General features: G+C 41.6%; 1 protein-coding gene across 1 annotated transcript; it reads right to left on the bottom strand.

Moving 5' to 3' along the window:
* Positions 1–3,486: 3,486 nt before the first annotated feature.
* On the bottom strand, positions 3,487–15,335 carry LOC138980284 (sperm surface protein Sp17-like). Its single transcript, XM_070353149.1, has 7 exons — positions 15,280–15,335; positions 13,945–14,203; positions 11,603–11,715; positions 9,934–10,074; positions 6,434–6,598; positions 5,383–5,550; positions 3,487–4,944 (listed from the first exon to the last, which is right to left on the bottom strand). The coding sequence occupies exons 2-7, from the start codon at positions 14,182–14,184 to the stop codon at positions 4,839–4,841; spliced, it is 933 nt and encodes a 310-aa protein (XP_070209250.1). The 5' UTR covers positions 14,185–14,203; positions 15,280–15,335; the 3' UTR covers positions 3,487–4,838.
* Positions 15,336–16,144: the final 809 nt, after the last annotated feature.

Below are 16,144 nucleotides of genomic sequence, written 5' to 3'. Positions count from 1 at the left end.
AACGTTAAAGTTTTCCGGACGTCCGGACGGACGTCCGGACGTCCGGACGGACGACTCGGGTGAGTACATAGACTCACTTTTGCTTCGCATGTGAGTCAAAAAGTATCTAATATAACTTGAATAACTTGCAATGCTGACAAGAGCAGGTTCTACAAAATTGGGGGCTGACATTGTCACTGACTACATGAGTAGAACCGTGACTCAGTCGCGGCCGGTTTGAGCCATGACTCGAATTGTCAACGCTAAAGTTCAACACATGATTACCTAAACTGTGACATTAGTTTGTAACAAAGTCAATGGTAAACGTAGAACATGATATGCAGAGAACACTGGCTATATGGACTGAACTAGTGCTGACTTACCTCATTTTCACAGTTCATACCGAATCCGGATCAGTCCGTCTGTCTAACTCTCGTGAAATAAAGAATTGTCATTCAGGCTCTCTCAGTCTCCAGAGTCTCTCTCTCTCCCCCCCCCCCCCCCCCCGAGTATCTCTCTCCCACTCCCCGAGTCAGTATCTTTCTCTCTCTCTCTCTCTCAGTCTCTCTCTCTGTCTCTGTCTCCCTCCCTCCCTCCACCCATTCAGTCTCTCTCTCTCTCTTTCTCTCTCTCTCCCCGAGTCAGTATCTCTCTCTCTCTCTCTTTCTCTCTCTCCCTCTCTCTCTCTCTCTCTCTCTCTCTCAAACAACATACATACACTGACACACACCACCGTGGCTGAGGTACACGCACACACTACACACACACACACACACACACACACACACACACACACACACGGCACGCACACACACACACACACACACACCAAACTTTTTTTTCAGATTTTGATAGCCTATTAACACAATCGAACAAACTCATAAACAATAGAACCAAAAAAAAGCGCGTCTATGTACACTGGATGCAAGTTATTCGCGACAGAGTCGCAAGTTAATCACTCCACGTGATTGAGGCTACACTGTGACAGTACCAACATGAAAATCTACCGACAATGCGTGTGTGTGTGTGTGTGTGTGCACATGTGGCATAATGTGCCGGCGTGTGTGTGATTGTGGTTTACGTATGCACTCGTGAATGTTTGTATGCGTGTCTCTCTGTCTACACCTGTGCCTGTGCGCATGCATGTTTTTATGTCCTTTGTCAGGGCTTCACTGCTGATTTTTTAACAGATTTATTTGCTTGTCCTTTTCTCAAGTCACATCATCATTCTCGGTATCATTGGACCAAGGAGTTGTTTCCCCTATCCACGTACAAGGCGTATGTATACATGTTGGGGAAGGTTTCCTAATACAGACCACCTTTTGTTTCATGCCGATAACTAGCTTGTTTTCATGCAAAAAAAGTGTTTTTGTTTTGTTTCGTGGTCCTGAATTCTCTCTATAGTTAACCGTTAGGCATAAATAAGAGCAAATTAGCCATGAGAGATATTCAGCAAAAATTAAATTCACAACTGGTCCATATTAGGAGCCTTGGAGCCTAACAAGGACCAGTGAAAAAGCCTTCACCAATCACTGGAAAAAGCCCCCTATACTTCAAAATGACAGTATACAACTTAGTGTGCAAGTCAGACGAATTCAAATATACTTTAGATTTATCTGTTTTGGTTTGGCGAGAACGTCATTTAAAGAACAACAGGAAACTTTAGAAACTTTACAAAAACAGAGAGAGAAACAAGTCGCGTAAGGCGAAAATACAACATTCAGTCAAGTAGCTGTCGAACTCACACTGAGAATGAAACTGAACGCAACGCAACGCAGCAAGACCGTATACTCGTAGCATCGTCACTCCACCGCCCGTGGCAAAGGCAGTGCCAGTGGAATTGACAAGAAGAGCGGGGTATTCGTTGCGCTAAGAAAGATAGCACGCTTTTCTGTAGCTCTCTTCGTTTTAACTTTCTGAGCGTGTTTTTAATCCAAACATATCATATCTATATGTTTTTGGAATCAGGAACCGACAAGGAATAAGATGAAACTGTTTTTAAATTGATTTCGAAAAAAAAAATTTGATAATAATTGTTATATATTTAATTTTCAGAGCTTGTTGTTAATCCAAATATAACATATTTATATGTTTTTGAAATCAGCAAATGATGGAGAATAAGATGAACGTAAATTTGGATCGTTTAATAAAACAAATATTTTTTTTACAATTTTCAGATTTTTAAGGAGCAAAGTCATCAATTAATTTTTAAGCCACCACGCTGAAATGCAATACCGAAGTCCGGGCTTCGTCGAAGATTACTTGACCAAAATTTCAACCAATTTGGTTGAAAAATGAGGGCGTGACAGTGCCGCCTCAACTTTCACGAAAAGCCGTATATGACGTCATCAAAGACATTGATCAAAAAAATGAAAGAAAAAGTATGAGGATATCATACCCAGGAACTCTCATGTCAAATTTCATAAAGATCGGCCCAGTAGTTTAGTCTGAATCGCTCTACACGCACGCACGCACACACACACACACACACACACACACACACACACACACACACACACACACACACATACACACACACATACACACACACATACACCACGACCCTCGTCTCGATTCCCCCCTCGATGTTAAAACATTTAGTCATAACTTGACTAAATGTAAAAAGAAGAAAAAAACTATTTGTTATAATTTTTGAAAGCTCGAGGGCTAGTAATGAGGTTTTTTTCAGCAAGCTTCTTAATGAAATAATGAAACAGCCTTCAGCTTTTATTTTCTCCTTTTTTGTTGAAGGTGGCCCATATCAGGGGACACACACATACTTTAAGATTTTGCTATTATGTTGGTTTTTTTGCAGCAGAAACACGGGGTCAGCACTGCTAAAATGTAACAAATACAGTCTTAGCTGTCATATATAGCCATTTTTGTGTGATAACTGCTTTGACTGTGGACAAAAACTAGTCCGTTTTAAGCGTCACATTTAGAGTGAACGCTGCCAAAAGTGTTAATAAGAGAAAAACTGTTTTGACACGTGCAAGTTATCCAGAGAGGGTAAAAGCAGCAAATCATATTGTTTTGAGCGCTCTAGCACCGACAGTTTGTCAGAACAGGATGTGGTCCATATTAGAAGCCGGTCCATATTAGGCAAGATGAAGTGACAAATGCATTGTTCAAGGCAAGCTTAGTGTGTGCTGATTATTGTTTCAGTCTGATGATAGACGAGACATTTATCAGCCATGCAAAAATTCACAGTGTGTGTGTGTGTGTGTGTGTGTGTGTGTGTGTGTGTGTTTATGTGTGTGTGTGTGTTTGTGTATGTGTGCGCGCGCGCGTTTGTGTGTATGTGTGTTTGTGTGTATGCGTGCGTGTGTGTGTCTGTCTTCCTCTGTGTGTGTGTCTGACATTATTTGTGTGTGTGTGTGTGTGTGTGTGTGTGTGTGTGTGTGTGTGTGTGTGAGCGTGCCTGTCAATGTGTACTTGTGATCTCTCAGTCAAGATAGTCAAGAGGACGTTAACCACAGCTGCTGAAACTAAATGCGATCGTTGTGATTTATCTTTTACTGGAATTTTATTGCATATCCTGAACAACATCTATCCAGAACACTATTGGCATCATCAACATCTTCTTTCAGACAACAGTCTTACATCAATAACTAATGGCGAAATTTGAAACTTTAGCCTTAGATGCAAAAGTGACTTCCTAGTTGTTGTTTTGTGGCTTCTCAAACAAATCTTACCAAAAGTATAATTGATCAAATACGATAACACACGCATCGAAAGGTAACGTTCCTTGCAATAAATCCTCAATATCAGTTTCAAGAAATGACAAACTTAGATTAAAATGAACTACACTTTTGCTTTCTGTTCATAAAAAGTCTTTCGAAATGACTATGCTATCGGCAAAAGATAATAAAATAACCATAGAAAACTCCCTTTCCTTTCAAACAAAAACAATTCAATTTCTGTTTCACAAAAATACTTGTCTTGTGTAAAGTGACGCATAAATGTTCATTCTGCCCCAAAAAGGTTTTTCTCCAAAATGTATACTCGACAAAACAAGGTTGCAAATGAACAGAAAAGTGCCTTCAAACTATCGGTATCTGTACAAATCGTACAAATCGTGTCCTCAGACACTTGAGTGACCTCATTTCTGACACAATGTCCATGAGCATAGCATGATGTGATCACCGCTAGTCTATCCGAGATTTATTACCCCAGACTGTGAGCATAAAATCAAAGAATGACATCATATTTTCATGAAGTGGAGACTTATTTCCTTGTTAGCTCAGTGGATATTTTAGTAGTGATTGATCTTTTCCAGCAAATATGTTCCTGTTGTGACCCTTGTATTAGGCTTGTTTTGGTCAAATGTAAAGGTCACAACAGGAAAATGTCACAAGGACATCAATACCTACAAGTGTGTGAAATTTGGAGGCTCTAGCTTCAAAAACGTCAGAGAAATCCTCAATGTTAGGATTTTAGGAACTGGACATGACCCCGCTGTGACCCCGAGGGTCAACCAAACTGGGGTCAGGTTTGGAAATAATCAAACCGTAGAAGTGTGCACAGTTTGAAAGCTCTACCTTTAAAAACATCCGAGATAACCTCAAAGTTAAGTGTTTGATCTACGGACGGCAAAACGGCCTAAAGCTATAGGCTGTCCTTAAGTACACTTCGCGCACGGAGCTTAAGCACTGAGTTTTCGGTAAAAAAAAAAAAAAAAAAAAAAAAAAAAAAAAAAAAACTTCGCGAAGTCGACTTCGGGCTCAATTAAGGACAGGTTTTACACTGCTTATTCCTGAGACTCAGGGGAGTCCAAAACCAGCGGACTCAATTTAGTTGTCCTTTCCCTTTTGCGCCAAGTGGCCTTTGTAGCCGGCCTGGATTTTCACCGTCGCGTCTTACACGGCCGGGTCGTTGAGGTCTGTCTCGTCTTCCACTGCTTCCTCTGCAGGTGTGGCTGCTTCAGATGGTCCCGGTTTTTGGTCTACTGATTTGGACCGTTCCCTACAACGATAAGAGATTAATTCAATCAAGGTCAGACAGAGAGACATACAGACCGACATATGAAGGACGGGCAAACCGTCAGACAGACAGACAGACAGACAGACAGACAGAGACACGGACAGTAAGACAGAAACACAGACAGGCAAACCGTCAGACAGACAGACAGACAGACAGACAGAGACACAGACAGTAAGAAAAACAGAGAGACAGACAGGCAGGCACACGTAGGCACGCATAAAACGTATCTTTAAACGTCATCAACTGCGTCTTTTACGTCACGCGTGTGCCAGGATCTATAGATGTCTTGTGTATCCAGAACTGGGCCTCTTCGACGCGTACGTGTGACGTCAAAATCTACACGTACACGTCTACGTCGATCTTGGCTACACTAAAGGCTTCTGGTCATTGGCAATCTTAAAGACCTACGACACTACTCACTTGTCTTTGCGCGCCTTGAATCCTTTAAACTGAGCTTGGATCTTGACAGCAGCATCCTCCACGGCGGGGTCATTGAGGTCAATGTCGATTTCTTCCTCCGTGTCCGCTGTATGTTTTGCCTCTTCTGATTGCCTTCTGTCCTCTATTTTGTCTATTGATCCCATAGAACTTGAAACAAAGAGATACTGAAGCAATAAGAATAAAGAAGAAAAACAAGTAACGCCCTATACACTTCCAGTTAAGTCTTCATCGTCATCCTCATCATTATCATCAACATCGTCATCATCACCGTTCCATCTCTCTCTCTCTCTCTCTCTCTCTCTCTCTCTCTCTCTCTCTCTCTCTCTCTCTCTCTCTCTCTCTCTCTCTCTCTCTCTCTCTCTCTCTCTCTCTCTCTCTCTCTCTCTCTCTCACACACACTTTTACATAATTAACTACTGTGGGCTTTTACAACCATAGGCCTTCTTTTAAAGCCATATGTACTCGATGACTATACACGCTAATTGCTTTACCAACAGCTGGAGACAGACTAAATTAAGTTCCCTGCAAAATATTGTGGTCTAGGACCCCTTAAATGTTGAGATATTTGAATTTTCATTTTGATCTGGATCGTCCTATTTATAGATTTGGCAACACATGTAACGTTGATGCAAGGGAGAGAACACCGCGGCTTTGTTGACATCCTCACTTTTTCAGAGGCTAGAACAAGCTCTAATGCATGTATTATGGTCCGCGCATGGTGACGTATCGTCATTATATGGTCTTATGGTGCGTTTGACATCGATTGTGGGCAAACTACACTTTGTAAACACGGGAGTGCGTTAGTATGCCTTTTAACACACATACTGAACGACCATCATCATCATCATTAGCAGCAGCAGAAGCAGCAGCAGCAGTGGCAGCAGCAGCAGCAGCCTCATCATCATCATCGTCGTCGGCGTCATCATCATCATCATCATCATCATCATCATCATCATCATCATCATCATCATCATCATCATCAACCATCATCATCATACACGTCCAACGACAACAAAAATAATTAATTCACCCTAATTTTTTGCGAGCCATGAATCCTTTGAACTGAGCCTGGATCTTGACGGCGGCATCCTCCACAGCAGGGTCGTTGAGGTCGATGTCGATCTCCTCCTCCTCCTCCTGCTTGGCGGGTTCGTGTTCGTCGGGTTTGGGTTCGTCAAGTTTTTCCACTGACGCACTAGAAAAAGAAAGATAGGAAGACAGAAGTGAGAGAATAGAGGAAGAATGTAAGAAAGGGAAGGAAGGAATGAAAGGAATGAAAGGAAAGATGGAAGGAAGGAAGGAAGGAAGGAATGAAGAAAGGAAGGAAGGAATGAAGGAAGGAATTAAGAAAGGAAGGAAGGAATGAAAGGAAGGATGGAATGAAGAAAGGAAGAAAGGAAGGAAGGAAGGAAGAAATGAAGGAAGGAATGAAGGAATGAAGAAAGGAAGGAAGGAATGAAGGAAGGAATGAAGGAAGGAATGAAGGAAGGAATGAAGGAAGGAATGAATGAAGGAAGGAAGGAATGAAGGAAAGAATGAAGGAAGGAAGAAAGGAATGAAGGAAGGAATGAAGGAAGGAAGGAAGAAATGAAGGAAGGAAGAAATAAAGGAAGAAAAAAGGAATGAAGGAAGAAATGAAGGAAGAAATAAAGGAAGGAAGGAAGAAATGAAGGAAGGAAGGAAGAAATGAAGGAAGGAATGAAGGAAGGAAGGAAGAAAGGAAGAAAGGAATGAAGGAAGGAATGAAGGAAGGAAGGAAGGAATAAAGGAAGGAAGAAAGGAAGAAAGGAAGGAAGGAATGAAGGAAGGAATGAAGGAAGAAAGGAAGGAATGAAGGAAGGAATGAAGGAAGGAAGGAATGAAGGAAGGAATGAAAGAAGGAAGGAAGGAATGAAGGAAGGAAGGAAGGAAGGAAGGGAGAAAAGAAGGAAGGAAGAAAGGAAGGAATGAAGGAAGGAATGAAGGAAGAAATGAAGGAAGGAAGGTATGAAGAAAGGAAGAAAGGAAGGAAGGAAGGAAGAAAGGAATGAAGGAATGAAGGAATGAATGAAGGAAGGAATGAAGGAAGGAAGAAAGAAAGGAATGAAGGATGGAATGAAGAAAGGAAGGAATGAAGGAATGAAGGAAGGAATGAAGGAAGGAATGAAGAAAGGAAGGAAGGAAGAAAGGATCGAAGGAATGAAGGAATGAAGAAAGGAAGGAAGGAATGTAGAAAGGAAGGAAGGAATGAAGGAAGGAAGGAATGTAGAAAGGAAGGAAGGAATGAAGGAAGGAAGGAATGAAGAAAGGAAGGATTGAAGAAAGGAAGGAATGAAGAAAGGAAGGAAGAAAGGAAGAAAGGAAGGGAGAAAAGAAGGAAGGAAGGAATGAATGAAGGAAGGAATGAAGAAAGGAAGGAAGGAAGGGAGAACAGAAGGAAGGAAGGAAGGAAGGAAGGAATGAAGAAAGGAAGGAAGGAAGGAAGAAAAGAAGGAAGGAATGAATGAAGGAATGAAGAAAGGAAGGAAGGAAGGAAGGGAGAAAAGAAGGAAGGAAGGAAGAAAAGAAGGAAGGAAGGAAGGAAGAAAAGAAGGAAGGATTGAAGGAAAGAATGAAGAAAGGAAGGAAGGGAGAAAAGAAGGAAGGAATGAAGGAAGGAATGAAGAAAAGAAGGAAGGAAGGAAGGAAGAAAAGAAGGAAGGATTGAAGGAAAGAATGAAGGAAGGAAGGGAGAAAAGAAGGAAGGAATGAAGGAAGGAATGAAGAAAGGAAGGAAGGAATGAAGGAAGTAATGAAGAAAAGAAGGAAGGAATGAAGGAAGGAAAGAAGGGAAGGACGGAAGGAAGGAAGGACGGAAGGAAGGAAAGAAGGGAAGGAATTGAGAAAGGAAAAGGAAAGGAAGGGTAGGAATGGAGGACTGTATGAAGGAGGAAAGAAATGGAGAAAGGAAGGAAGGAAGGAACCAAGGTAGGAAACAAGGATGAAAGAAAACAACAATGCAGCACACTGATTGGCACCGAGGAAGAAAGAGAGGGAGGAAGGAAGGAAAGAAGGGAGGAACAAGAAAGGCAAAGCCCATACGACTCACATGCTTGACCTTGACCTTTACACGACCTTGACCTTCAGGGTCAAGGTCAAATAACTAAACCTAGCAATGACATCATACACTAAGAACTGCTTTACACATTTTTCCTACCAAAATACATGTGACCTTGACCCAAAGTCATCCAAGGTCATGCAACACAAAGCTGTTAATTCAAGACATAGGAAGTACAATGGTGCTTATTGGCTCTTTCTACGATGAGATATGGTCACTTTTAGTGGTTCACTACCTTATTTTGGTCACATTTCATAAGGGTCAAAGTGACCTTGACCTTGATCATATGTGACCAAATGTGTCTCATGATGAAAGCATAACATGTGCTTTTAAGTTTGAAACAATTATCTTCCATAGTTCAGGGTCAAGGTCACTTCAAAATATGTATACAATCCAACTTTGAAGAGCTCCTGTGGCCTTGACCTTGAAGCAAGGTAAACCAAACTGGTATCAAAAGATGGGGCTTACTTTGCCCTATATATCATATAATATAGGGGAGGTATTCAATCTCAAAAACCTCAGAGAAAATGGGAAAAATGTGAAAAATAGCTGTTTTTTAGACAACATTTATGGCCCCTGCGACCCTGACCTTGAAACAAGGTCAAGATGCTATGTATGTTTCTTGAGGCATTGTCATCATACACCATCTTGCCAAATTTGGTACTGATAGACTGAATAGTGTCCAAGAAATATCCAACGTTAAAGTTTTCCGGACGGACGTCCGGACGGACGGACGGACGACTCGGGTGAGTACATAGACTCACTTTTGCTTCGCATGTGAGTCAAAAAAGGGAGGGAGGAAGGAAGGAAAGAAGGGAGGAAAACAGGGAGGGAGGAAGGAAGGAAAGAAGGAAGGAAGAAAGGGAGGGAGGAAGGAAGGAAAGAAAGGAAGGAAGGAAGGAATGAAGGAAGGAAGGAAGGAAGATTGTATGTATCCATTTTCTTTACCGCTCCTTTTCAGTTTTTAGGGGAAGAGTATAATTATGAGAACATAAAATATTCATAAATGCTTACTTATACACAGTCTTCCTTGTAAATACACATTCACACACATGCTTTCTTTCTCTCTCTCTCTCTCTCTCTCTCTCTCTCTCTCTCTCTCTCTCTCTAACACACACACACACACATAGACACACACACACACATAAAAATACACACACACACACACACACACACACACACACACACACACACACACACACACACACACACACAGTCTAAATAGCCCCGGAACGTGATCACGGGAAATGTTAATCACATTTTGTCGGGAGATGCTAGCGGAAGGTTTTGTTTGGCTTGCGCTGGCAACACTATATATCTAAGTGTAACCATATGTGGAAGAGACGTGTAAGATATGTTGACTGGTTCTATACGCATGCAAAAAAGGCCCAAAAGACAAATCGTTGCTTCCACAGCCGGATCGGAGATAGTCTGCATTTGTTTAACATACTCACATACGTTTGCGGATCTTATATCCTTTAAACTGAGCCTGGATTTTGATGGCAGCGTCTTCCACAGCTGGGTCGGTGAGGTCGATGTCGATCTCTTCCTCCTCCTCCTCCTCCTGTTTTTGGTCCACGGATTTGGCCCTAGAACTAAAGCCAGAAAGAAATAAAGAAAGGAAAAGAAAGAGACAGGAAGGACGGTAAAAAAAGTCAAACAAGGGAAAGAAAAGAAAAGAAGGAAGGAAGAAAGAAAGAAAGAAAGAAAGAAAGAGAGAAAGAAAGAAACAAAGTGATAAGAAAAGAATGAATGAAAAAAAGACAACAACAAAAAGAGAGAAAGTAGGAGAGAAAGAAAGAAAACAAGAAGGAAAGACGAAAAGAAAAACGAAAGAAAGAAAGGAGGGAAGGAAGAAGGGAAGAAAGAAGGAAGAAAAAGGAAGATAGAAAGAAGGGGAGATAAAAAGCAAAAATACAGAAAGTAAGAAACAAAGAATACAGCCCTCATACAAAACTCGGCAGATGCGTTTGAATGCTCTGAAAATGTTAAGGCAATTTGTTGAGGACTTAACCCCCCCTCCCCCTTCTAGAATGTTCCTTTTTGTGTGCGTTTTGTTGTGTGTGTGTGTGTGGGGGGTTACATGGCTCCAAAAACCACCAATTATGGCTTCTGAGAAGGTTGACACCTACACCGTTCAGCATTCATGCCATAGCGTGATTGTGAGACAAGATCGGTGAACAAAACTGACTGCTTTGGATACAGATTTGAATATTCTTTCAAATGACATACCATACTTTGTAACACAGGAGACAGGTTTCCCAACCTTGAATCACAAACTTTCTTTCTCAACAGGTTAACAACACCGACACTAACATTTGAAATTACGTTTTTATTAAAGCCTGAGGTCGCACAAGACCAGCATCCTTTAGGTACTGAGCGCTTACAGGGTACTTTACGGTACGTCTATCGTGGATGTCACGATGTGCACGTGTTGTGTTTTTCTTATCGTCCCTTTTAAACCGATTTGGCTATCCGGGACATGAAGGCGTCTTGGCTAAACGCACTGGGAACAAAACCTCTGTATTAATTCAAACGGGGCATGTTTTATTGGCGATCCTAGTCACCAGGGTCGGACCTGTGGGTCGGACTAAAGTTCGCTGCAACGGGGTCTGGTCGAACCTGATTACTCTGGTTACTCTAGTCCGACCCGAACACAGCCGAGGGTTTGTGTGGTTCCAACATGTGCGGTGAGTACAATCTGTCAAGTGATGTACGTTTTACTTTCGAGACAAATTTTAGACGGTGCTGTTCATTTCAAAGCACATTCTGCATTTACAACTGGTTTGTTGTAGATATGATATGGCTATCTTTGCGAAGAAAAATTGGTGGATATTGAGTTTGTTTATGTGAGTTTGTTTGATCGTTAAGAAACGCCAAGAACATCCATCTATAGCGACGGCCATTTTGGATGAGTATCGTTCGACCAGACCACGTTTCAGCTTGGACCATATTAGGTCCAAGGTTTCAGCGAAGCGACTCGAGTGGCATGCGCAGTGGACTAACCAGACTAGACTAGGGTCGACCATTGAAACTCGCCCACGGTCAGTGGAAACTAGGCGGCTTCATGATATTGCATTCGCATTCGGAGACAGCGCATCAGTCCACTCTCACTTCACTTACATTTCTTTGCGAGCCATGAATCCTTTGAATTGAGCCTGTATCAAAACAGCAGCCTGCTCCGTAGCTGGGTCGTTCAGGTCGATGTCAATCTCTTCGTCGTCCATGAATGCCAGCTGAAAAAGAACCACAAAAGAAAAATAAATATAAAACAAGAAAAAAGTGCTTGTGAAGGTAACCTGGCGAAAAATAGAGGAAAGGTAAATGTATTAATATGGAAATGTGGTTGTTGGGTGTTGCTTTTTTTTGTATAGTAGAAAACAACTTGTTTTGCGTCCCCCCTATCCCCTGTTGCGACCCCAAACGCCGTATATTCGGCTATGCCTAGAGCGCACAGACGCCAGGTGTAAACACTGCGTTGTCGCCAACTTCACAGCAAGTGTCCCCCATTAAAAAAAAAGTGTCCCTTTTAAACCACGTACAGCTGAAATTTACGGTTGTGGGAATGATTAAGGGGTGTATCTAGTACATGTGTGGTTTTCAACGACAAATATTACGTAAACGAACATACGAACCGATTTGCTGTAGATCTGTCCTCACTCAAGCAAATTCGACCACTTTCATCCCATCCTACACCCTTCATTGTCAATAAATAGACTGAAAAACCAAACTTTTATATTCAATGATGTGTCCTGCGTTGATATGTGAAATATCACCATTCAAAACGGTCTGTATAGTGCAAAAATCCCCCCCCCCCCCCCAAAAAAAAAAAAAAAAAAATGAAGCCGTCAAAACTGTATGTGGTAACGCACCGCCGCAACGCCTGGATCGGAATAAAATTGCCTCCGTGCTTTGAAAACCACACAGCATCAACACACCCAAGTCAACAATCGCGAGGTAGCACGGCGGCGCACGCTCGATAAAGCCATGAATATACGGCCGGGGTGCCCCATCACCACCTTAAATCTTCCTTGCCCAAATCATACCTTCCTAAATTCCCCCGCTCTTCTAAATTTCCCTACCCCAATTTCACCTTTACCACCCTCCCTCCCCCCTCAGCTGCTTCAAAAATATTAAGGCAAATATAATGGCAAAATATCCTGAAAGTTGTAAAGCAATCCATCAATTCATCGCTGAAATATAGCGCTTTTTGTCAATGAACCCCTCAAAATTCAGGGGAAATACTCCCGTTTTTGACCGCTCAAGCGATCGACACCTGCATCAGTAGGAATAGCATAGAACACGAAGTACATAAGCTAGCTAAACAAAAGAACATGTTCTGGGTAGATAATTGATTCGACTTTCTTCTCGTTTGTATACGTTGCAAAGTGTTGCCTATTTTGATTTTTCTTCGATTTTGTATTGGCCCCTTCGTGTGTACACGCAAACACAAGACCAAGTGCGCACGGAAAAGATCCTGTAATCCATGTCAGAGTTCGGTGGGTTATAGAAACACAAAAAAACCAGCATGCCTCCCCCGAAATTGGCGAATGCTGCCTGAATGGCAGGGTAAAAACAGTCATACACATACAATTCCACTCGTGCTAAAAACATGAGTGAACGTGGGAGTCTAAGCCCATGAACGAAGAAGAAGAAGAAGAAGAAGAAGAAGAAGAAGAAGAAGAAGAAGAAGAAGAAGAAGAAGAAGAAGGAGGAGGAGGGGGAGGAAGAGGAGGAGGAGAAGAAGAAGAAGAAGAAGAAGAAGAAGAAGAAGAAGAAGAAGAAGAAGAAGAAGAAGAAGAAGAAGAAGAAGAAGAAGTTTTTGCCCCTTCCGTTTTTGTCCGGTCGATTTTGAGGGTACCCTTATTTGAGCGGCGGTCACATGATCCCTGTTAAGGAAATCTTTAATCCGAAAGGTGATCCAGAAATTCAAGTGAACGGCCTTAACTGGCATAGAAAGCTTGAATACAATGACATGGACATTAATGCTTTAAATTTGGGTGCGAAATTTGTCGCAATATATTGTATATAAGTGTAGGCCCTATGTCGCGACAACTAGTGCAAGATGTAATTGCCCTCTTAATCTCCTACTGCTGTAACCTTCCCGTATCCTTCATGCCTTCTATCTAAGGATATCTTGAACATAGCGTTGTAAATTCTTTCTCAAAACTTCAATCTCATCCTCTGAATTTTTATAATTTCTTTCGATGTTTATCATCATTTGATTTTGAATTATGTACAACATAATTCATTTATGTATGTTGTTGTGAGGCGCTCAGAACTGTAATAGGATTAGCGCCATATAAATATCCTCATTATCATTATTATTATTATCATTTGCTCTTCCAAGCATAACAAGTCATTTGAGATTACCCTTTCCAACTCTTCCAAATGTATTCTCCCTCCATTTTTTTTTTTGGGGGGGGGGGGGGGGGGCGCATATTCCTTTTTTATTTTTTTTTTACCATGGAGGCAGACTCCTTGTATGCCCAGTTGTTGTAGAAGCGGTCTTCAGAATGGGCGCCATGTTGCGCGGGGTCATGACCTTCAATGGCCCGGATCTTAAGAAGTTTGGTGAAGAAGCGGTACCCATACTTGTGGATGTTTTGGGGGTTGTCTCGCATCACCTCGCGGGCGAAGACCCACATGACGTTCTGGAACCCGTTTGGCACTCGCAGTTTAGTGTTGGAGAACGGCACAGTCATTTTGGACGTTGCTGTATTTCTGTGTGTGTTGTTTTAAATAATAATGAAAAAGGTCAGTTTATACATGAATACATAATGACAAATAAGTGAGTTTATCTCTCTGTGTCGTTGTTGTTGATTAATTCAATCGAAATTTTAGTTCTCTTTTTACTTTCTCGTTGTTCACTTAGTGCAGGCCTGAAAGTTCCAAAAATGGTGCACTAGCCTTTAGTTAGGGATTCTGAAAATGTAACATCCAGAGAGCAATCTTTTCTTGCCAAATCAACCATTTGTTTCAGCAACTTTACTCGCATTTGGCGAGTAGATGAACATTTCTACTCTACTCGCCAGTTACGTACATGTTTTTACTCGCCACTTTCTGGGCTGTAGGTCTTGTTTTTTTGCTAACCATTACTCTTGATGTCGTCCCTTTAAACAGTATTTTATTCGTAAACAGACACATGATAATATAACAACATCATTAAGAAGGAGCACAACAAGTTTAAAACTTATGGTAAGTGCTCACATAAACATTCCTGAATTTCATGGCGGATTATGATCAATGCGACACATTTTTGATGTCTTGTGTCATGCTCTTCTTTATCTTTCTTCGGTCGATGTTGTTGTATTTCTTTTTCGGTTTAGTTTGCCCCCTTCGTTTCTTTCTCTATTTGATTCTGTCTTTCTTTCTCGATTTCTATGCGTATTCCTTTGTTTCTTTCTGTCTCATTCCTGTATTTGATTCTGTATTTCTACCTTTATTTCTGTATTTGATTCCGTCTTTCTATCTCGTATTATTTTTCTCTCTCTCTCTCTTTCTTTTGTACCCCGCTCTCTGAATTATACCTTTTCAGTTAAATCGCTGTATCAGATCACAGGCGGAAGGCATCGTTCACCGGACCACTACTTTCACAGTGACAGTAGTAGTCCAGTGGACGATACCTTCCGCCTGTGATCAGATCGTCTTTTTAACCCTATCTCTGTCTGTGTCGTGTTTTAAAAAAGAAAAAGTTCAGATCTTCTTTGTTAGTCTTTCTCTCAGCACGTTGTTGTCTACAAGTTCAAAATACAATATATTTTTGCTGCACACACAGAACATTTGCTACACATTCTCACCAAAAGAAAGTTTCCACCCTCTGTGAAAAATCCACCGGAAATGTATCCTGTTTTGATTAACACGTCAACAATGACGTCTTTCTCATCATGACGCAATTTTCGGACCACAGATGATGACATTTATTTTTGGATTTCCAAATATTGTCGGCGGATGTTGGCGGACGCTTGGATGGTGTGTGTTTTTGATTTTGTATTAAAACCATCGAGTCAAAAAATGAAAATGGCAGAGAATCCACCACAACATAGCCGCAGCAGGCAAGACACGGGCGCACACTGACCACAGGCGGAAGGTATCGTTCACTGGACCACCACTATGATAGTGGTAATCCAGTGAACAATACCTTCCGCCTGTGCACAGACAAAGACAAAGACCACACACAGAAACAGACACACGCATACTTACACAGGCAGAAATATGTCATTTGTAAACACACACGCACGGACGCTCGCACGCTATATTGTATATTAACTCGAAAAAAGAAGCATGGTAAACACGCGGCATCTACACAAGCATTCTATTCCTATTTCTGCCAATGTTTACAAAAACTTGATGATAAAGAACCCTTTGCGCGCGCGTGTAACTGTAAGTGTGTTCACGTGTGTGTGTGTGTGACAACGGTGTGACTGCTTTGTGTTTGTATGTGTGTGAGTGTGTGTGTGTCGGTGCGCGCGCGCGCAAACGTATGTGTGCACGCGTATGCTTCCATTTTATTAAAGTAGCTTCCATTGTTTCCCTGCATAGAACGAAACGCTTAGGTGCAAAAGTGAAACGTTTAGATGCAAAAGTGACTCCCTATTTGTTGTTTTCTTGCTTCTCAAACTTGCCAAATGTATTATTGATCAAATAAGAAAACAGACGCCGCGA

This window comes from Littorina saxatilis, linkage group LG11 (assembly GCF_037325665.1).
Source record: "Littorina saxatilis isolate snail1 linkage group LG11, US_GU_Lsax_2.0, whole genome shotgun sequence".
Classification (NCBI taxonomy): domain Eukaryota; kingdom Metazoa; phylum Mollusca; class Gastropoda; order Littorinimorpha; family Littorinidae; genus Littorina; species Littorina saxatilis.
This window is presented reverse-complemented; position numbering and strand designations above follow the sequence as displayed.

Excerpts from the sequence above, each read along its gene's own strand:
- LOC138980284 (XM_070353149.1), bottom strand. The coding sequence starts at position 14,184 with ATGACTGTGCCGTTCTCCAACACTAAACTGCGAGTGCCAAACGGGTTC. Across the intron at positions 11,716-13,944 it reads ACAAGGAGTCTGCCTCCATG|CTGGCATTCATGGACGACGA; the intron begins GTAAAAAAAAAA and ends GTTCTTTTTCAG. Across the intron at positions 10,075-11,602 it reads TTCATGGCTCGCAAAGAAAT|TTCTAGGGCCAAATCCGTGG; the intron begins GTAAGTGAAGTG and ends TTCTGGCTTTAG.